General features: G+C 31.7%; 1 protein-coding gene across 1 annotated transcript; it reads right to left on the reverse strand.

Moving 5' to 3' along the window:
• Nucleotides 1–1,672: 1,672 nt before the first annotated feature.
• LOC132564817 (fasciclin-1-like) lies at nt 1,673–25,555 on the reverse strand (the record flags this gene model as incomplete). Its single annotated transcript, XM_060229441.1, has 21 exons — nt 1,673–2,392; nt 2,885–2,999; nt 3,717–3,870; nt 4,055–4,214; nt 5,823–5,946; nt 9,421–9,580; nt 9,895–10,039; nt 10,865–10,982; nt 11,647–11,812; nt 14,193–14,340; nt 15,036–15,144; nt 15,486–15,654; nt 15,817–15,964; nt 16,274–16,388; nt 20,728–20,893; nt 21,181–21,325; nt 21,907–22,021; nt 22,546–22,705; nt 23,135–23,289; nt 23,593–23,702; nt 25,390–25,555. Coding segments are annotated over 21 exons (3,081 nt in total), but the record flags the coding sequence as incomplete, so codon positions are not given.
• Between the last annotated feature and the right edge of the window lie 135 nt (nt 25,556–25,690).

Below are 25,690 nucleotides of genomic sequence, written 5' to 3' on the forward strand. Positions count from 1 at the left end.
TATTTTTCACGTACAGTGTACAGTTCATGTAATGTTTATCACTTTGTATTGTCAAAATGTTGACTTTACGAACAGAATAAAAAAAATATAATAAAGTAGCCGTGCGTGGTCCTGCTGCAGAATAATGTTACAATGGCTATTATTGACTATGACGTTAAATATGTTATGGTAATTCATCGTATATTGGGAACTAACGTAAGGTCGCAGTTTTTTATTTTACTGTTGATGTCGGTTCCTATTCCTAAAAAACAAGTTAATGGTTTATAAATGAAACAAAAAACATCGCATCTTAAGCAGAATGTAATAACACGCGTACATAGGCATTAGCAGATCTACAGTAAAAACATGGACTGGACAAATTCGTGTTGATATTTAGAAACAACATCGGGAATATTGTTTACGTTTAATTGTCAGTTTTTCGGAAGTAATCTATAGTGAGAGTAAAATGCCGCAGAGAGCAAATTACGCAATAAATGTTGACAGGAAACTTTAAGCAAATAGTAACAAGTCTACATAAAGGTCACAGAACCGATGAGGAACGTACGACATGGAGTCAATAGTCAAAGCAGTACACGTTCTCAATGATAATAATGACTCAAAAACCTTAACTCGAGTACAACGGGTAGATGGGATCACATAAACACGTACGGGTACATCTAAAAAACGCCGTTTATGTTAATGACACTGTATCCCATTGGTGCAATTTCAAAGCTAAAAAGCCATACTTAGGTAAGAAGACTAAGTAAAATCCGTTACTAATGATTCGTGAAAACTAGGATTTAACAGAAAGTTAAAATAATGCATGAAGGCTTGGAGGCTACATTATATGGTGACATTGGATTTAACTTAGGAAATCGGATTAACATTCATCGAGAATACCGCAGTATTGAGTAAACAATAACCGATATCGGTTCATGTCCTACAATGAAGTCAAGAATATGGAAATCCCCATGTCAAGTGAACCATTAGTTACATAAACATTTGACTAATCACGAGCAATGTGAAGAGGAATGTATTATCATCTCTGTACTTACAACAAACAGCATGCATATAAAATAGCAAAGTAAGTGGTATGATTTCTTAGGGTTAGAGGGTATACACGTCACACGTATACCTCATCAGTGTGGAATGTTGTATCAAACTACAGCTAATATCTTACGGGTACGATCTGTAACAATTTATACAGCTTCTAATTTTGCTTTCGTCAAATCATTGGCTTGTCGATGTAGATGAAATTTATCGATTGACAAATGACATTGCTGAACGTCAAAACAAAACATATATAGCATTTGAACGATAAGTTGATTCCATGGTAACTATTCACAAACGGGCCTAACTAAAACAGAGACGAGCACGAACAAATCGTCATAACAAATAGAGAATACAGATAACCTGGTCGTCACGGACTGTCCACCGTGGAGTATAGTCGTCACGGACTGTCCAGCGTGGAGTATAGTCATCATGGACTGTCCACCGTGGAGTATAGTCGTCACGGACTGTCCAGCGTGGAGTATAGTCGCCACGGACTGTCCACCGTGGAGTATAGTCGTCACGGACTGTCCACTGTGGAGTATAGTCGTCACGGACTGTCCAGTGCGGAGTATAGTCGTCACGGACTGTCCGCCGTGGAGAATAGTCGCCACGGACTGTCCACTGTGGAGTATAGTCGTCACGGACTGTCCACCGTGGAGTATAGTCGCCACGGACTGTCCACCGTGGAGTATAGTCGTCACGGACTGTCCAGCGTGGAGTATAGTCGCCACGGACTGTCCACCGTGGAGTATTGTCGTCACGGACTGTCCAGCGAGGAGTATAGTCGTCACGGACTGTCCACCGTGGAGTATAGTCGTCATGGACTGTCCAGCGTGGAGTATAGTCGTCACGGACTGTCCACCGTGGAGAATAGTCGCCACGGACTGTCCACCGTGGAGTATAGTCGTCACGGACTGTCCACCGTGGAGTATAGTCGTCATGGACTGTCCACCGTGGAGTATAGTCGTCACGGACTGTCCACCGTGGAGTATAGTCGTCATGGACTGTCCACAATTGAATATGGCCCTTATGGAGTGCCCACCATTGAATCAAGAGATTCGTTTCAATTTGCTGCCATATTTGTATACATACCTCTCACTATTTTTTTTATAATTGTTAATTATTAATCACCGCATCACACACATTATATATAAACTAATACTGCAGGTCACTAATAATAATAAAATGTCTGATTTTATCACAACTCCGACTCCGGGTTCTAATGCTCCCTTCCGGGTCGATATTTCCTGTTTCGGAATCAACAGTAACATTTTATCTACGACATGAATGATTCCATTCTTTGCTAATATATCAGATTTAATTATCTTTGCTTCAATTCCATTCCAGTACAGGAAACCATCTGAAAGGAAAATATTTGAATGAAACCGTAATGATGTCATCTATTTACATGGTGTAGGAATTCATTCCAAAGTCTAGATTTCGCTTTACTAAGAAACATATTTCAGTTCTACACCGCTGAACAGAAAAGGTGAGTAACTTTTTTAGAAATGCAAATTCTAAAAACAAAATTCCTGTTTCATGTTTGAAATATTTTACATCATTTTACTTGGGGAATAAAAATCCCAGTAAAAGGTTAAAGGTCACCCTCCATTTCGAGAGAGAGAATTGTAAGAACAATCGGTACACTATACTGAAGCTAGTTTTAGAAAAAAGTGAAATGTTCGCCATGAATTATGTTGCCATGAATGCTTGGAATGATTTTAGAAAATGTTCAACTGAAGTCTGACTCGTCACATTTGCCTCGTGCTACGTTGTGTATAAATATGATAGTATCGTTTATAGATATCGAATTCTAGGATTTTTCGGTAAATTAGTTTCAATAAAAGGTTACCTTCGCCACGAACAATGTTGTTAGCATTTCCAGTGTCGTTGTCACTTGAATTTCCAACTTTTATGAAATCAGCCAATGTGATGGCACTGCCATTGACCACGTGACGTCTGAATACCTGTAACATGTCATTGAAAAAATCACTTGTGATATTCGTCGGTTATGAAATAATAATATAGTATTGCGTTAACTATATTAGAAATTTGATCAAAACGATTACTGCATAGAAAATACAAACAAAACGGATGATGCCTTGTTCTATATACATCATTCATGACATAACTTATAGTAGATATCCGAAAGGTAGGGTACACCTAGTGTCTCCATTGCACAAATCGTGAAAGGCGATTGAATTCAAATTCTGAATTGCTCAACATCTCCTATTAACATGTTTTCATCGCTTCTCAGAATCTCATTTTACACTTCAGTATCGACCGTTTACTTAACTGAGGAAATTAACTGGGTTCTGTTTCCTGACGAAAAAGGTCCAGAAGGTTGGTACAGTCGGTTTTTGACGTTGATATTGTCACTGAACTAAGGGCGGATATGATGTCAGGGATATGGTGTCAGGGATATGATGTCACGGACTTGTTACCATGGTGACACTATAATGGGATTTTTTAAGGGTTCTGTTACCTACTTGCGTGATATTCATATTTTTTTAATATTGCCACAAGAAGTTCATTACAACCTTATGAATAAGATTAGAAACATGTTTGTTCATAAATATCATACGCTATTAAAGCATACTGCTCAGTGATAATCAATCTTAAAACATCCCCATTATCATCTTAATGTTTCATTGTGATACACCTAACATATGTATCATTCTTACTCCTTCTTTGTCGGTATCGTTGGGATGAAAATCACTCTTGATATCTCGAAATGACGCCATCTCGGGTAAAAACAGGGTATAAATCTGCCCTTCGTCTTCGAACATGTCTTCAACGTCTTCGGGTAGAAAGTCCATAAAACGTCGTGCTGTGTCGCTGTGAAATAAGGACAACACATTCCGTACATTGAGATACCGAAACATATATATGTAAGAGATAATGATGATTATAAATACTTTTAAATGTGCTTAAGTAATTTATAATCGAATTACTGTATCGTTTAACTACATCGATTTTAATTGTTATAAGGACAGTCGCTTTGCATATAGGAAAAACTTACTTGAGTGTTGCGTCTGAATCAAGTTCTTGTCTGAGATTTAGGAGTGACCAACTAAGGAATCCGTCTATTGTATATAAAATACCATTACTACAAGCCACGCCATCCCGGACTATATCTAATTTTTGGTACAAGTTACTGTAGCCCGCACTGATTGTTACACCTGTATAGATAAACAAGACAACAATATCATATGTACAAGTGATGAAATGATGCTGAATACACTCATGCCCAGAAATCTATGTTATTTATAGTTCCGCATAAGTGGTTTATGTTTTTGTTGTGACAAATATTTCAATAAATTTTACAAAATGCGTGCTTTTCCGTGTGCAAGCCTTAATCTTAGATCTATATGTTTCTGATCAGGTGAACAAAAAGCAAAAAACATTGTATGATACGACAATATTATGGATGGTGTATTACGAAGCTGACATTATGACTAGTATCGCGTGTTTTTATATTTTGTACCGTTGTGTACCGATGGATAAGACGTGGTAATCTAAAATCATAAAAGAGTCACACTGCAGACATAAAACATATTTCGAAGTAAGATGTGACCATCATCGGCGGGAAAAAAATCCATCAAATACCTATGCCAAAGGGAAGGTTTAGACAGTTTTGAGCCATCATTTATAACACTATATAATATAATATATCATAATATGATATAAACAACACTACATTAACTCTATTATATCTGTTAAGTCATATATATAGTTATAGTTATATATGTTATTATTTTCATGTCAATTATACATTGTAATACTTATATTAATGCTAACGTTTTAATGTCAATTATACATTGTAATACTTATATTAATGCTAACGTTTTAATGTCAATTATACATTGTAATACTTATATTAATGCTAACGTTTTAATGACAATTATACATTGTAATACTTATATTAATGCTAACGTTTTAATGTCAATTATACATTGTAATACTTATATTAATGCTAACGTTTTAATGTCAATTATACATTGTAATACTTATATTAATGCTAACGTTTTAATGTCAATTATACATTGTAATACTTATATTAATGCTAACGTTTTAATGTCAATTATACATTGTAATAGTCTCTAAATTAATGACATCACGATGTTAACGACGCGGCCGCTTAAATGGCCGAGTTGCATTATCATTTCAAAATCTTATTGTAGTCTTTATGGTGTAAAAGCAGAGTTAAAATATTCGATATTTTCTTATTAACATATGTGTGTTATAAGTTAGATTTTTTGTGCGAGAGCCTAGAGACTCGTGTCTATTGATGCAGTTACCTTATGTTGACGGGAGTAGGTATCCCGAAACCAACAGTAGGTATCTTTGCAGTGTTTTGCTGTTGTATTCCTGAATATATTTCTACTATCAATACAACAATATATGCCTTTCAGACGAACTTCGGAAGTTTGTTATAACTGAATACATTCCATTACATGTTGCCATGGCCGTTGTCATAGACGCGTAACGCTACAAAGTGTCGTTCGTACTGAGTAACATCGATGTTGATATTTTTAAACCTTTACCTAAACCCCAAACTTTGTAGACAATCAGAAAAGGTAGCAATGGGGTCAGCAGTAGGATAACGTTCTTTTTATTTATTCTAATCCAAGTCTTTATGCAAGAGAAGGAGTTTAAGATACACTTCTCGCTAATCATACGCACATCATGATTTCTGTTGCCCATTAGATACAAGATGCATGTTTCGATATGTTATATATTACTTTAGTGACCGGCAGGTCGTCGATAATTGATAGTTATATCCATACCTTCGTTTTTGTCCTCAAATCTAAACGTTGTATTGTTTCCCGTGAACACGTACTCGTTAACAAAATTCTGCCTCAAGTACATACTGTCTAATCTGGCGTCAGGGATCACGTGACCATTAAATATCTAAAACAATAAATCCAAGTTGGTACTCATTATATAGTGTCTATAATATACTTCATTCATGTAAATTCCCCCAAATTAGTATCTGTGTTATAATATATATATATACATCAACTCGTACCTTAACGTACACATTATAATATAATATATATACATCAACTCGTACCTTAACATACACGTTACAATATATATACATACACCAACTCATACCTTAACGTACACGTTACAATATATATATATATATATATATATAATATATATATATATATATATATACATACACCAACTCATACATTAACGTACACGTTATAATATATATACGTTACAATATATATATATATATATATATATACATACACCAACTCATACATTAACGTACACGTTACAATATATATACATACATCAACTCATACCTTAACGTACACGTTACAATATATATACATACACCAACTCATACCTTAACGTACACGTTATAATATATAATCATACATACACCAATTCATACCTTAACGTACACGTTACAATATACATACATACACCAACTCATACCTTAACGTACACGTTATAATATATAGACATACACCAACTCATACCTTAACGTACACGTTACAATATATATACATACACCAACTCATACCTTAACGTACACGTTATAATATATATACATACATACACCAATTCATACCTTAACGTACACGTTACAATATATATACATACACCAACTCATACCTTAACGTACACGTTACAATATATATACATACACCAACTCATACCTTAACGTACACGTTATAATATGTATACATACATACACCAATTCATACCTTAACGTACACGTTACAATATATATACATACACCAACTCATACCTTAACGTACACGTTATAATATATATACATACACCAACTCATACCTTAACGTACACGTTATAATATATATATATACACCAACTCATACCTTAACGTACACGTTATAATATATATATATACACCAACTCATACCTTAACGTACACGTTATAATATATATATATATATACACCAACTCATACCTTAACGTACACGTTATAATATATATATATATATACATCAACTCATACCTTAACGTACACGTTATAATATATATATATACACCAACTCATACCTTAACGTACACGTTATAATATATATATATATATACCAACTCATACCTTAACGTATACGTTACAATATATATACATACATCAACTCATATCTTAACGTACACGTTATAATATATATATATATACACCAACTCATACCTTAACGTACACGTTATAATATATATACATACACCAATTCATACCTTAACGTACGCGTTACAATATATATATATATATATACACCAACTCATACCTTAACGTACGCGTTATAATATATATATATACATACACCAACTCATACCTTAACGTACACGTTATAATATATATATATATATACCAACTCATACCTTAACGTACACGTTATAATATATATACATACATCAACTCATACCTTAACGTACACGTTATAATATATATATACACCAATTCATACCTTAACGTACACGTTATGATATATATACATACACCAACACATACCTTAACGTACACGTTACAATATATATACATACACCAACTCATACCTTAACGTACACGTTACAATATATATGCATACACCAACTCATACCTTAACGTACACGTTATAATATATATACATACACCAACTCATACCTTAACGTACAGGTTACAATATATATACATACACCAACTCATACCTTAACGTACACGTTATGATATATATACATACATTCACCAATTCATACCTTAACGTACACGTTACAATATATATACATACACCAACTCATACCTTAACGTACACGTTATAATATATATACATACATTCACCAATTCATAAATTAACGTACACGTTACAATATATATACATACACCAACTCATACCTTAACGTACACGTTATAATATATATACATACATACACCAAATCATACCTTAACGTACACGTTATAATATATATACATACATTCACCAATTCATACCTTAACGTACACGTTACAATATATATATATACACCAACTCATACCTTAACGTACACGTTATAATATATAGACATACACCAAGTCATACCTTAACGTACACGTTATAATATATATATATATATATATACACCAACTCATACCTTAACGTACACGTTATAATATATATACATACATACACCAACTCATACCTTAACGTACACGTTATAATATACATACATACACCAACTCATACCTTAACGTACACGTTATAATATATAGACATACACCAACTCATACCTTAACGTACACGTTATAATATACATACATACACCAATTCATACCTTAACGTACACGTTATAATATACATACATACACCAACTCATACCTTAACGTACACGTTATAATATATATACATACACCAACTCATACCTTAACGTACACGTTATAATATATATATATATATACACCAACTCATACCTTAACGTACACGTTACAATATATATACATACACCAACTCATACCTTAACGTACACGTTATAATATATATACATACATACACCAACTCATACCTTAACGTACACGTTACAATATATATACATACACCAACTCATACCTTAACGTACACGTTACAATATATATATATACACCAACTCATACCTTAACGTACACGTTATAATATATAGACATACACCAACTCATACCTTAACGTACACGTTACAATATATATACATACATACACCAACTCATACCTTAACGTACACGTTACAATATATATATATATACACACCAACTCATACCTTAACGTACACGTTATAATATATAGACATACACCAACTCATACCTTAACGTACACGTTATAATATATATATATATATATACACCAACTCATACCTTAACGTACACGTTACAATATATATACATACACCAACTCATACCTTAACGTACACGTTATAATATATATACATACACCAACTCATACCTTAACGTACACGTTATAATATACATACATACACCAACTCATACCTTAACGTACACGTTACAATATATATACATACACCAAGTCATACCTTAACGTACGCTTTACAATATATATACATACATCAACTCATACCTTAACGTACACGTTACAATATATATATATACACTAACCCATACCTTAACGTACACGTTACAATATATATACGTAGACACAATTAACTACAGCCGCAATAAAAAGTGATATATGTGTTTGCTTGACGCATGCTGTTAACGTAAACAAACACCAGTTTTACAACATCGTGTTAAACATTGATGTTTGAAAACTATGTATAGATCCTTGCAAGCATGCTTGTCTGTAATAAACTATAAATATAGATTTTGATGTCGGAAGGTAAAATAGTTACTAAAACTTATTTACTTGTTTAATGTCATTATAGCATATATATCAATATTACTAAACAGAAAACAATAACCTGTCTTAAGTTTTCGTGAGTAGTGAAAATAGCGCTGGACTCGTTATGCGATATCGAGGCCAGAAAGGTGGCGCTGGGAACGAATACTGTCATCTGTTGGTTGTCGTTAGCAGCCATTAACTGGAACTCCACTAAAATGGACATTAGATCGTAGAATGCACTGAAATCAAAGAAAAATAGATTGTCAATGTTGAAACATCACACGAAATTGATTTAATCGATGTAAGACCGAAACACGTTAATCTGGTATTTCCAAACATATCATATTGCACGCAAGATTTTATTAACATTTTACACAACGTTTCGTTAAACAGGTAAAATGTAAATTGATAGTTACGTTGAAAAATTGCATATCAGGTTCGACGTGACGTAAATGTTTCTGATAACATTGATATATCATTAAACTAGGTTACTAAGCATATCATAAATGTGTAAGTTTGAATCGTTGTATTCGACTAATGTATCCTGTTTTACCTGAAACGTGGATCGTTCACCATGGTTTCCGCCACTGTCAGGTAGGGGAAATACAGCAGGCGATCGATCACGTGCAACTTCCCATTAGTGGCCCGGATGTTGCTCTTAAGTATCTTCGCTTTCACGTTATTATTGATAATTACAACTGCAACATATTTTTTATTTGTAGTTATTTAAGATGAAATTTTGGGTAACTTGAGACTACAGTATAAGATGGAGATTACCATGGAATGTGTTGAATTTAAACTCAAAAGTACAAAATACACACATTAGTGACAATTATCTTTCGGCATATATATGTAAAGTAGATATCTATAGTTATAGATTGGTTCAGTGTATATAAACACTAGAAACATTACAAGGTTATGTAGTACAAAAAAAAAAGAAACACACACCAGAAAAAAAAACCGCTTTTCAATACAGATACACGAACTGATTATTGCACGTGACTGTAGCGTACTAAAGTTTAGACAGTTTATTATACCGTGGACATGAAGAATGTGAATTTCGGCCAAACAGGTTGAATTAGATGTGAACATCCAAGACGGTCATTAACACAAACATTCGTTATCGGTTGAATGTTAACAGTGAATCAATATTATAATATGGTAATTTTTCGAATGTCTGATTATTTCTAACTTAAACACCGTCCATTACTTTTGTATTTTCATTCCAATATTAATAAGAATCTAGATACAACCCATAAAGTTATGTTTTTGTGAGTGACCACGAACAATTGTATTATAATACGATACAATAACTTACCTACCATATAAATGATTACTGCTCATAATTATAATCATTATCAAGGTTATGTAGTGTGTAGGTAAAATGGCGGCACCGACATTTTCTTACCGTGTACCAAGTGCTCAAAACAATACGCATCAACATAAGACTGTGTCATATACTGACCGTGGATCATACAGTATGTAACAACAGAACAATCACTGTGTTTGACAGTAGACCTCACCATCATCCTTCCCCTCTCTGATGATATGAATGAACTCCTCTTCTGCCAAAAGAAGATCTCCGTCATTGAAATCCTCAGCATACAGACTCATGTTTGGAACCACGTGAGCTTTAAGTATCTAAAGTTATAAAGCAGTTTTTACTTTATAGTATTTGAAATTACAAAAATGGATGGCTATCCTAAACAAAGATTTTAAAGATAGTTTCCACTATATTTTGAATCTTAATTATTCTTTTCTTATCGAGGATAAGGCAGTTATTTAAAAGTTATTTCTTTATTGCGAAAAATAAACGAAAATAAAGCATAACGAGGCCAGCCAATTGTAACCGATTGCGAACGGACTACAGAAATAAAGACTAGCGAATACAGACAATTGTAACCGATTGAGAAAGGACATAAGAAATAAAGCCTAGCGGAGACAGACAATTGTAACCGATTGAGAAAGGACTTAAGAAATAAAGCCTAGCGAAGACAGACAATTATAACCGATTGAGAAAGGACTTAAGAAATAAAGCCTAGCGAAGACAGACAATTGTAACCGATTGCGAAAGGACTTAAGAAATAAAGACAAGCGAAGACAGACAATTGTAACCGATTGCGAAAGGACTTAAGAAATAAAGCCTAGCGAAGACAGACAATTGTAACCGATTGCGAAAGGACTTAAGAAATAAAGACAAGCGAAGACAGACAATTGTAACCGATTGCGAAGGACTAGGATCGTCAGAGTATGTATATTTCCTTGATATCGTAGAGTTATTCCTCTTGCATCGTCAACATATCACCTTCTCCATATATGATTCATCCTGCAGCATTTTGTCTGCTCGAGATCTCGGAACAGCATCAAAGGCGTCATCAACAGGCACAAACACAGTGAAGAAGACATCCTCAGTCCGTAACTTGGACTCCAGATTGGACATTTTAGGCATGGAGTAGAAAGAGGACTGAAACCTGTCGGAAGGTAATTAACATTCGGATGAAGAGCGTGGACGCATTCAAGTAATTAGCTGATAGGGTTAACTAATAAAGCTAGGTTTCAATTGACACGAGAAGATTTAAACCAGAGTGAGGGTGAGATAACATAACCTAACATAATGTCGGGTTAAGTTCATCTCTTCTTCACTATTTAAGATTGACTAAGTTAACCTTTTCCTCACATTTTACGATAAAAATACAACCCCTTCCTTACAATATATGATAAAACGTTAACCCCTTACTTACAATTTATGATAAAACGTTAACCACTTACTTACAATTTATGAAAAAACGTTAACCCCTTACTTACAATTTATGATAAAACGTTAACCCCTTCCTTACAATTTATGATAAAACGTTAACCCCTTCCTTACAATTTATGATAAAACGTTAACCCCTTCCTTACAATTTATGATAAAACGTTAACCCCTTCCTTACAATTTATGATAAAACGTTAACCCCTTCCTTACAATTTATGATAAAACGTTAACCCCTTCCTTACAATTTATGATAAAACGTTAACCCCTTCCTTACAATTTATGATAAAACGTTAACCCCTTACTTACAATTTATGATAGAACGTTAACCCCATACTTACAATTAATGATAAAACGTTAACCCCTTCCTTACAATTTATGATAAAACGTTAACCCTTTACTTACAATTTATGATAAAACGTTAACCCCTTACTTATAATTTATGATAAAATGTTAACCCCTTCCTAACATTTTACCATAAAATGTTAACACCTTCCCCACATTTTACAATAAAATGTTAACCCCTTCCTCACATTTCACGATCAAATGTTAACCCCTTCCCGACATTTACGATAAAATGTTTACCCCTTTCTAACATTTTACAATTAAACGTTAACACCTTCCTCACATTTTACAATAAAATGTTAATACCTTCCTCACATTTTACAATAAAATGTTAACACCTTCCTAACATTTTACCATAAAATGTTCACACCTTCCTCACATTTCACGATAAAATGTTAACCCCTTCCTCACATTTTACAATAAAAAATGTTAACCTCTTCCTAACATTTTACCATAAAATGTTCACACCTTCCTCACATTTCACGATAAAATGTTAACCCCTTCCTCACATTTTACAATAAAATGTTAACCCCTTCCTCACATTTCACGATAAAATGTTAACCTCTTCCTAACATTTTACCATAAAATGTTAACACCTTCCCCACATTTTACAATAAAATGTTAACCCCTTCCTCACATTTCACGATCAAATGTTAACCCCTTCCCGACATTTACGATAAAATGTTTACCCCTTTCTAACATTTTACAATTAAACGTTAACACCTTCCTCACATTTTACAATAAAATGTTAACACCTTCCTCACATTTTACAATAAAATGTTAACCCCTTCCCCACATTTGCCATCAAATATTAACGCCTTCCTAACATTTTACAATAAAATGTTAACATCTTCCACACATTTACCATAAAATGTTAACCCCTTCCCCACATTTACCATAAAATGTTAACCCCGTCCTAACATTTTACAATAAAATTTTAACACCTTCCTCACATTTACCATAAAATGTTAACACCTTCCTCACATTTTACAATAAAATGTTAACACCTTCCTCACATTTTACAATAAAATGTTAACACCTTCCTCACATTTTACAATAAAATGTTAACACCTTCCTCACATTTTACAATAAAATGTTAACACCTTCCTCACATTTTACAATAAAATGTTAACACCTTCCTCACATTTACCATAAAATGTTAACCCCTTCCTAACATTTACGATAAAATGTTAACGCCTTCCTCACATTTACCATAAAATGTTAACCCCTTCCTCACATTTTTTCCTTTCCTCTTTTTTTCTATTCTCGTTTGATGACAGTGTAAATCTTTTCTTGTCTCACTTCAGTAGGATTGACAAAGTTAATCCTTTCCTTGTTTTTTCTAATAATGTCAAATGATTTACATCACGTGATATGTTTTAGTGAAATATGAAATTATTTCTATATCTGTTAGTGATGTACCTATAAACAATTTTTCCTCTTATTTCTCATGACAGAAAAAAAACCCATACACTTTACCTTAAAATTGGAGATTTTTATCATTTTTGTTGGATGTTATTTCCTTTTTGGATCGCGCTGTGTTTTACAAGCTGATGGCCCTAATGAGCTTTTTATATTTTGACGGGCCGTTAAGAATGTATTAATACCTTAAAGGGTAAATCATTCCCCAAATTGTTTCATTCATTCATCTATATGTTAATTGCTGATTGTTTACCGAAATATCACAGCATAAATCTTACGGTCATTCGATATGTTGAGAAAGTTACTCTCGATAGAATACCAAAATTACTCACTCCAAATCGGTATATCGTGACATCTGTTCCAGGATGTTACGAGTAGGCACATGAAGTAGGTCGTCAATGATATGTATAACCCCATTAGAACACCAGATATCCTTGACTACCACCTTGGCGAAGATGTGACTGCCCGTCACGACGAAACCTGTCAAACAGCCGTACAGACACTTCTCAATATTTACAAAGAACCTTTACAAAGGACAACAGCCGTACAGACACTTCTCAATATTTACAAAGAACAACAGCCGTACAGACACTTCTCAATATTTACAAAGGACAACAGCCGTACAGACACTTCTCAATATTTACAAAGAACAACAGCCGTACAGACACTTCTCAATATTTACAAAGGACAACAGCCGTACAGACACTTCTCAATATTTACAAAGAACAACAGCCGTACAGACACTTCTCAATATTTACAAAGGACAACAGCCGTACAGACACTTCTCAACATTTACAAAGAACAACAGCCGTACAGACACTCCTCAATATTTAGAAACAACAACAGCAGCCGTACAGACACTTCTCAATATTTACAAAGGACAACAGCCGTACAGACACTTCTCAATATTTACAAAAGGACAACACATCAATTTGACGTTCTAAACGTTTCGTTCATAAAGTACATTAGGTAATAACCTTGACTATGATAACAAGTCCTAATAGTTTGTACATTACGGTTAATAATGAAATTACTAAGAGTAAAGTAACTGTTATCGATGTGATATTTTACTTTATTACGTATCATATAATGTTCTTCTAATTATTATAACGTATTAATCTGCCTTACGGTAAAAAGATATCTGTTGTTCCATTGTTATAAAACATTCACCTCACCTTTATGATTCTGTACCTCAATGTCTTTTCCACCAATGGTTTTTTTGACAGTCATCGACGTGACGTCATAAGATGGAAGCTCTCCCCGAAACAGATGACTTCGTAAAGCCTAAAGTAAGAACGACATATAATTGTTTTTTTTTATCAAATAAGCGTGAGAGATTTTTCATAAACTTTCTAGTTTATCAACAACAATATAAATAATCATTAGTATTTTCAGTTTCTCACTGAAGAACATGCTTTTGGGTGGTCAGGTGGAGCTAGATTAACGCATACACCTAGCTGTCCGGGGTTCGGTTTCTCAAATCGACGTGAAAAGGTAAGTGGTCACCTGCCTGTGGGTTTTGCCCGGGTTCCGATTTTCTCCCACAGTAAGCTTCTCAGCGATTTCCCATACCGTGGTGTATACGTATGCTACATTGATGTATGTCACTGAGATAGATTACTTACATTTATTACAATAGTAGGGTCGCTATTTAAGTAGTCACGTGTTCTCTCGGGGATTTTGAATATGCCTGCGTCACCTGGGATGAACATTGTGAGTTTTCCGTAACCTTCCTCTGTTCCAGACAATATTGAGTGTAAAGGCTGATCCTTTGAAATCTCCTTAGAAGCGTATCTGCGATAAGAAATAATACATCATTCTTTAAAAAAAATCCTCGTTTGTTCTTAAATCAAAAGACCATTTTCTCCAACACATTAAAGATTTTATTTAGTTGATAATTGTCTCTGGTGCATTCATGGTGACTTTAAAGAGTTAAAATACATAAAAACAACGTACTGAAGTTGAGCAATTCCCGAAATAGCCTCCCATATAGAGAAGTTCCGAATGAGAAGGACATTGGTGATCAGATGAATAATACCGTTCGTACACTTAATATCTGTCATCTCAACTTTAGACTGTACTCCTCCGGCTTCTACAAACACCTCTGTAACAGAACAGAAATCTAGATCAACTGTATCGTATTTTTGCGATTTACATAAAACTCTTCTTAAATACTTCGTGAACTGTTGTGACTTTTCAATGACTTACGTTTCCGGTGTAATGATGAAATGGTGTGTTATAATGGAATACACCTTACTCTCTCTCGTTATGGAGCTTTTATCTGGACACATGAGTTATTATCAGGTATAACACACCGTTTGTTTAGCAGTCACATCATCAAAATGGCGACATATTACCGTATACAAAACGTTGATCATCTACCTCATAATGACATCATGTGTTGTGAACGTACCGTCATGTATCTGAAGTACCCGGATGGTTCTGTTGCTTAATGACGTAAGCACGTCATACCGAGGAATGTTGTAACCAACTATCTCTACATCTGGGATAATATGAGTTTCCAAAACCTAAAAATAGTCCACGATATTGAAAAAATGTGATTCAGATTTAGACTTGTGTAGTTTTCTTGGTGCAATAGATACGGAAATCGGATTACACATCAATCTAACAAGATACATTTCGAGAAAAGACAAAAATCTTTCGATCATATACGCAACATGTATATTACAAAATGTTTTATCTATGCAACAAAATATCTTCTGTATGTAACAAAATATCTTCTGTATGTAACAAAATATCTTATGTATGTAACAAAATATCTTATGTATGTAACAAAATATCTGATGTATGTAACAAAATGTCTTATCTATATAACACAATATCTTATGTAACAAAATATCTTATGTATGTAACAAAATATCTTATGTATGTAACAAAATGTCTTATGTATGTAACAAAATATCTGATCTATGTAACAAAATATCTGATGTATGTAACAAAATATCTAATGTATGTAACAAAATATCTGATGTATGTAACAAAATATCTGTTGTATGTAACAAAATATCTAATGTATGTAACTAAATATCTGATGTTTGTAACAAAATATCTGATGTATATAGCAAAATATCTGATGTATGTAACAAAATATCTGATGTTTGTAATAAAATATCTTATGTTTGTAACAAAATATCTGATGTATGTAACAAAATATCTGATGTATGTAACAAATATCTGATGTTTGTAATAAAATATCTGATGTATGTAACAAAATATCTAATGTATGTAACAAAATATATGATGTATGTAACAAAATATCTGATGTATATAACAAAATATCTGATGTGTGTAACAAAATATCTGATGTTTGTAACAAAATATCTGATGTTTGTAACAAAATATCTTATGTATGTAACAAAATATCTTATGTATATAACAAAATATCTGATGTATATAACAAAATATCTGATGTATGTAACAAAATATCTGATGTATATAACAAAATATCTGATGTTTGTAACAAAATATCTGATGTATGTAACAAAATATCTGATGTATGTAACAAAATATCTGATGTATATAACAAAATATCTGATGTTTGTAACAAGATATCTCATGTTTGTAATAAAATATCTTATGTATGTAACAATATATCTGATGCATGTAACAAAATATCTGATGTATGTAACAAAATATCTGATGTATGTAACAAAATATCTGATGTTTGTAATAAAATATCTGATGTTTGTAACAATATATCTTATGTATGTAACAAAATATCTTATGTATGTAACAAAATGTCTTATGTATGTAACAAAATATCTGATCTATGTAACAAAATATCTGATGTATGTAACAAAATATCTAATGTATGTAACAAAATATCTGATGTATGTAACAAAATATCTGATGTATGTAACAAAATATCTAATGTATGTAACTAAATATCTGATGTTTGTAACAAAATATCTGATGTATATAGCAAAATATCTGATGTATGTAACAAAATATCTGATGTTTGTAATAAAATATCTTATGTTTGTAACAAAATATCTGATGTATGTAACAAAATATCTGATGTATGTAACAAATATCTGATGTTTGTAATAAAATATCTGATGTATGTAACAAAATATCTAATGTATGTAACAAAATATATGATGTATGTAACAAAATATCTGATGTATATAACAAAATATCTGATGTATGTAACAAAATATCTGATGTTTGTAACAAAATATCTGATGTTTGTAACAAAATATCTTATGTATGTAACAAAATATCTTATGTATGTAACAAAATATCTTATGTATATAACAAAATATCTGATGTATGTAACAAAATATCTGATGTATATAACAAAATATCTGATGTTTGTAACAAAATATCTGATGTATGTAACAAAATATCTGATGTATGTAACAAAATATCTGATGTATATAACAAAATATCTGATGTTTGTAACAAGATATCTCATGTTTGTAATAAAATATCTTATGTATGTAACAATATATCTGATGCATGTAACAAAATATCTGATGTATGTAACAAAATATCTGATGTATGTAACAAAATATCTGATGTTTGTAATAAAATATCTGATGTTTGTAACAATATATCTTATGTTTGTAACAAAATATCTTATCTATGTAACAAAATATCTTATGTTTGTAACAAAATGTATTATGTATGTAACAAAATATCTTATCTATGTAACAAAATATCTTATCTATGTAACAAAATATCTTATGTTTGTAACAAAATTTCTGATTTATGTAACAAAATGTCTTATGTTTGTAACAAAATATCTAATGTATGTAACAAAATATCTTATGTTTGTAACAAAATATCTGATGTAGGTAACAAAATATCTTATGTATGTAACAATATATCTGATGGATGTAACAAAATATCTGATGTATGTAACAAAATATCTGATGTTTGTAACAAAATATCTCATGTATGTAACAAAATATCTTATGTTTGTAACAAAATGTATTATGTATGTAACAAAATATCTGATGTTTGTAACAAAATATCTTATGTTTGTAACAAAATATCTTATGTATGTAAAAAACTATGTCATGTATGAACAAAATATCTTATGTTTGTAACAAAATATCTTATCTATGTAACAAAATGTCTAATGTATGTAACAAAATGTCTAATGTATGCAACAAAATATCTAATGTATGTAACAAAATATCTAATGTTTGTAACAAAATATCTTATGTATGTAACAAAATATCTTATGTTTGTAACAAAATATCTTATGTTTGTAACAAAATGTGATGCATGTAACAAAATATCTTATGTTTGTAACAAAATATCTGATGTATGTAACAAAATATCTTATGTTTGTAACAAAATATCTTATGTATGTAACAAAATATCTTATGTTTGTAACAAAATATCTTATGTTTGTAACAAAATGTATTATGTATGTAACAAAATATCTGATGTTTGTAACTAAATATCTCATGTATGTAACAGAATATCTGATGTTTGTAACAAAATAGCTTATCTATGTAACAAAATATCTTATGTTTGTAACAAAATATCTTATGTATGTAACAAAATATATCATGTATGTAACAAAATATCTTGTGTTTGTAACAAAATATCTTATGTATGTAACAAAATATCTCATGTATGTAACAAAATATCTTATGTTTGTAACAAAATATCTTATGTTTGTAACAAAAAATCTTATGTTTGTAACAAAATATCTGATGTTTGCCACAAAATGTCTTATGTATGTAACAAAATATCTGATGTTTGCCACAAAATGTCTTATGTATGTAACAAAATATCTTATGTTTGTAACAAAATATCTTATCTATGTAACAAAATATCTTATGTTTGTAACAAAATATCTCATGTATGTAACAAAATATCTTATATTTGTAACAAAATGTCTTATGTATGTAACAAAATATCTGATGTTTGCCACAAAATGTCTTATGTATGTAACAAAATATCTTATGTTTGTAACAAAATATCTTATCTATGTAACAAAATATCTTATGTTTGTAACAAAATATCTCATGTATGTAACAAAATATCTTATATTTGTAACAAAATGTCTGATGGATGTAACAAAATATCTGATGGATGTAACAAAATATTTTATGTATGTAACAAAATGTCTTATGTATGTAACAAAATATTTTATGTAACAAAATATCTTATGTTTGTAACAAAATTTCTTATTTTGATAACAAAATATCTGATGTATGTAACAAAATTTCTTATGTTTGTAACAAAATTTCTTATTTTTATAACAAAATATCTGATGTATGTAACAAAATATCTGATGTATGTAACAAAATATCTTATGTTTGTAACAAAATTTCTTTTTTTTATAACAAAATGTGATGCATGTAACAAAATATCTTAAGTTTGTAACAAAATTTCTTATTTTGATAACAAAATATTTTATGTATGTAACAAAATATCTTATGTTTGTAACAAAATTTCTTATTTTTATAACAAAATATCTGATGTATGTAACATCTTAAGATGTAATTTTAGTTACCGATTTAATGTAGTCATTCGTTTTATTTAAACCAGAAAAGACGAAACGGAAAGTTAAATACTTAACAAAAAATAGAAATAAAAAAAAAACCGTTTGCTTATGTTCACAGATGCTTAAACAATATTATCCAACAAAATATTCTGGACATGATTCATTGGAATATTTTGACATTGAGAGGTCGAACTCTAATCTATGATGAATGCTGTAAATCCTGTAGAATATTTTGACATTGAGAGGTCGAACTCTAATCTATGATGAATGCTATAAATCCTGTAGAATATTAAGGTTTCCCAACCATCATGATTACTTAATATAAGGAAGTGTCGTGTTGACTTAAGCGTTTTAGCAATTGCACAAACATTTTTTACCTCCGATAATAATGACACATCATTTGACAATTCTTCCTGGTTCAAGATGGGAATTTTCGCAAAAGCTTCGTCCGTCGGTGCAAAAACAGTAAATTTGACATCTGTATTTGTCAGCAATGACTGTGTAGATACGGGAAGTTTATCAAGGTATAATCCAATAGCCTTCCTAGAAAAAATGTCAAAGGTTTAATAGATCTGGATACAAAGTGCACACATGGAAACGTGATGTCATGTATATATTCTATTTCCCAAACATATAGTGATGTCACCTGTATATTATATATCACAAACACATAGTGATGTCACCTGTATATCTTATTTCTCTCACATATAGTGTTATCACCCGTATGTATATATATATATATATATATATTGGTTTCCTAACGTGTACATTTGCTTACTGTTTAACTAATATTTCTGGCCTATAGTGTTGTAACCTGTCACGTGACTTACTTTGTTTCCGCCATTTCTTTCAATTTTTGTATGATGTTCATATAGACAAAATAAAGAAGATTGTCTATGACGTGTATCACACCATTTGAGACAGGGATGTTGGCTTCCACGACTCGGGCTCGAACTTTATTATTCATCACGTAGACTGAAAAAAACGTAATTCTATGTCAGATACACGATTATCTATACAATAAACGGATACGTAGACCTATTGATATTATATATCCAACATATGTATGTATAACTATGATGTAACAGATATAAGGTTACGGTTGTCGTCGGTGTGGTATTTCAAGGCTGAATCATAGACATCTTCTCGTGGGATTAAAGGAAACAGTATTTAGAAGCTTCACCCTTTCACAGCGTATAATTTTAAAGTTTAAAATGTAAAATAGCTGTTGACACCGCTCGTCTTTTACCTTTAATGTGATTTGTGATGACAGATAGTGTTATACAAGGATAATAAACACTTTTATACAAGATGATATCCAGGATCAATACACTTTTTAACATGAAACTTTTTTTTTTTATCTTACAGTTAATATTCGTCTTTATTGGGATTTCTGTCAATGTATTCCATTTGGGAAACATTGATGGGATCAGTATCGATTCCCCGCCCTCCATTTTGGCTCTTTTCACTCCTATGCTCCCCAACTATACCCGGTGACATATGCTAGTAGCTATTGCAAATAATGATTAAAAAACATGGTTTAATAATCTACATACGTTCTCCATTTCTTCGTTCATACTTGACAGCACCTGCAGTAGCTATCCTGGGCAGGACGGTTCCTCTACTTGGCAGAAACTGTATAAAGTCCGGGATCATATGGGCCTGTATTACCTACAATACACAACACTTTTAATTCACGAGATTCAGGGACGGGAATGGTAAAAAAACAGATAATATATAAATCGAGACTTTAAATACATTTAGTTTACGAGATTCGGAGGCGAAAGAGGACTCAAAACGGATAGAGGCTGAGATTTTTAACATTCTTAATTCACAAGATTCTGGAACGAGAGGGGTCAGAAAATAGAAACAGGTAGCCATTTCTAGCATTCATTAATTCATATATGTTATGAAGCAGTCAAATTTTATCAAGAAATTATTCCGAACTGAAGAACAACTGATCTGTGCCATAACGTGTTCCTGTCTGAAAGGCCCCCTCTTTATGAGATATACATATACTGATTACTTAAATCATATTATCAAAAAAAATATGAACAAAAGAAATATCTACATAGAGACTCCTGAAAAACTACAAGGAGAATAAGACCAGGTGTTTCGGAAGCGAAAGCGTCTTCAGCTTCATCGAATTAAATAAGACACGATGCGGAGAAAGATGTGATTAGATTCAGACGTACCGATTTCAAAAGGGAAGCGTCATCAAATAAGACATCCTGTCCATAGGCAGGCATGGGGAACAAGACAGAGTCATTTGGAGCGAAGGCTGTGAACTGATAGTTGTTATTGCGAGTTCTGTTCTTCAGGCTCATGTCAACAATAGAGGCCCTGGTCACTGAACTATAAAAGAATATAAACATTTTCAAATAATAAATCAATTCTAACCTAAGTATGGTTAATGTACGCACACATATAGATTACTATAAACAAACGTATCACCGTCTGTACAATTTGACCATAGTATCACTGTATAATTCAAAATGCAGTTAAACATGCATTTCTTTTCTAAAATATTTACTTAGAAGCCGACATTTGGTCGCACCAATTTATTCATCAATTTGCTTAAAGCAAACGAAATCAAATATCTTTGGAATCTTTCCGCATTATATAAGTATAATATACATATATAAGTAAGTAGATAGAGAAAAAAGATATAAATAAATAAACTTGAATAAAATAACTAGATTTATTAACTATCTACTTATTACTGATTGATTTCTAACGAAATTATTCCAGTTAAACTGAATTTTAATTAAGTGTCATACTTACACAAACGATAGATTTGGCATTTCCGGCTTAAGCATATAATCGTGCAGTGTTTTATTGCTTGCAATAGGGGCAATAACTTTATCAATAATATGAAGCACTCCGTTTGAAGCGACAAGATCCATGTTGATGAGAACAGCACCATTTACCGATTTTACCTTAAACAAAATCTTTGTATTTTATTCATTATAGTACAGTCGAAATATATCATTATAGAACGAACTACTACAGCATAGCTCTACTTGTATCCACAGAAAGAGAGGACATGAACTCTATCCATTGGTCTGTTTCATTATGAAGGCGACAGTTCAAATCATGTCAAAATATCTATAAGAATACATCGATAAATGAAAACGATTTAAGATATAAACAGAGAAAAAGCAGGCAATTTTGTGATGAAACTCAATGAACACCAATAATGAAGAAATATGAATTGATGACATGTCACGTGATAAACTTACGAGATCATTCCCGTCTGTAAACGTATTAAAATGAAGTTTAGAGTTTGACGTATGAGTGGAATCGGTTGCTCTATTGTCTATTATGTCACTTTCATATATGATTCCTTGCGCTGAAAAAAGGAAAAAAATCAATACCAATATTTTTGCACTACTTAACAAATAGTCAGGAAAACATACCAAAAGCAGCATCGTAAATCTACAATAGCTGTGAGTATTGTAGAGCAAGTCCAACGTGTGTAAATTGACATAATTTCAAATATCCGTTTATAAGAGAAAGAATCAAATTAGAAGATTGGCTCAACAGCCATGATTGTAAAGAAAACCAAAGACGATAACGGTCCGTCATAACACCCCATCGTATTAGTAGTAGTCCTGTAATTAAATTTGAACAAATTGAAATTCCCGCCACTTAAGGATACTACGTATGCATTAAACAGTATAATTATGTAGTAACAGTATAACTATATAGTAAACAGTATAACTATGTAGTAAACAGTATAACTATGTAGTAACAGCATAACTATGTAGTAAACAGTATAACTATGTAGTAAACAGTATAACTATATAGTAAACAGTATAACTATGTAGTAAACAGTATAACTATGTAGTAACAGCATAACTATGTAGTAAACAGTATAACTATGTAGTAAACAGCATAACTATGTAGTAAACAGTATAACTATGTAGTAAACAGTATAACTATATAGTAAACAGTATAACTATGTAGTAACAGCATAACTATATAGTAACAGTATAACTATGTAGTAAACAGTATAACTATGTAGTAACAGTATAACTATGTAGTAACAGTATAACTATGTAGTAACAGCATAACTATGTAGTAAACAGTAGAACTATGTAGTAAACAGTATAACTATATAGTAACAGTATAACTATGTAGTAACAGCATAACTATGTAGTAAACAGTATAACTATGTAGTAAACAGTATAACTATGTAGTAAACAGTATAACTATGTAGTAACAGCATAACTATGTAGTAAACAGTAGAACTATATAGTAACAGTATAACTATGTAGTAACAGTATAACTATGTAGTAACAGCATAACTATGTAGTAAACAGTAGAACTATGTAGTAAACAGTATAACTATATAGTAACAGTATAACTATGTAGTAACAGCATAACTATGTAGTAAACAGTATAACTATGTAGTAAACAGTATAACTATGTAGTAACAGCATAACTATGTAGTAAACAGTAGAACTATGTAGTAAACAGTATAACTATGTAGTAAACAGTATAACTATGTAGTAACAGCATAACTATGTAGTAAACAGTAGAACTATGTAGTAACAGCATAACTATGTAGTAAACAGTATAACTATGTAGTAACAATAGAACTATATAGTAAACAGTATAATTATGTAGTAACAGTATAACTATATAGTAACAGTAGAACTATGTAGTAATAAACAGTATAACTATATAGTAACAGCATAACTATGTAGTAAACAGTATAACTATATAGTAAACAGTATAACTATGTAGTAAACAGTATAACTATATAGTAACAGCATAACTATGTATTAAACAGTATAACTATATAGTAACAGCATAACTATGTAGTAAACAGTATAACTATATAGTAAACAGTATAACTATGTAGTAACAGTAGAACTATGTAGTAAACAGTATAATTATGGAGTAACAGTATTATTATGTAGTAAACAGTATAACTATGTATTAAACTGTATAATTCTGTATTTATATATATATATATATATATCGTTGGGTAAGTTAGAGTGAGATCAGACATAAATGGTTGGGTATCTTACCAATATGAAACGAAAGAAAACTCTCTGCCATATCCGGGTCAGCCATATTATATCCATAATGCATTTCATCATAATACAGGAAAGCTGTACTGTAAGGGGCAAACACTGTAATTCCCGTCTGTTCAAAAAGGCGGGACATGTTGTGTTGGTGAATCAGGCTGTGTAACTGAAAAAGCAACGAGAAGAATGATACAAAGCGGGTGACATGTAAGTGCTAAAAACGTCCTTATACGTCACATTGTTAATGTGTTTTCTGATGAAATAATTTCTACAACTTCAATTGACCTTCTAGTAAACCACA

The sequence above is a fragment of the Ylistrum balloti genome, unplaced genomic scaffold (genome assembly GCF_031769215.1).
Source record: "Ylistrum balloti isolate Yb309-2 unplaced genomic scaffold, AGI_CSIRO_Ybal_v1 Utg372892, whole genome shotgun sequence".
NCBI lineage: Eukaryota > Metazoa > Mollusca > Bivalvia > Pectinida > Pectinidae > Ylistrum > Ylistrum balloti.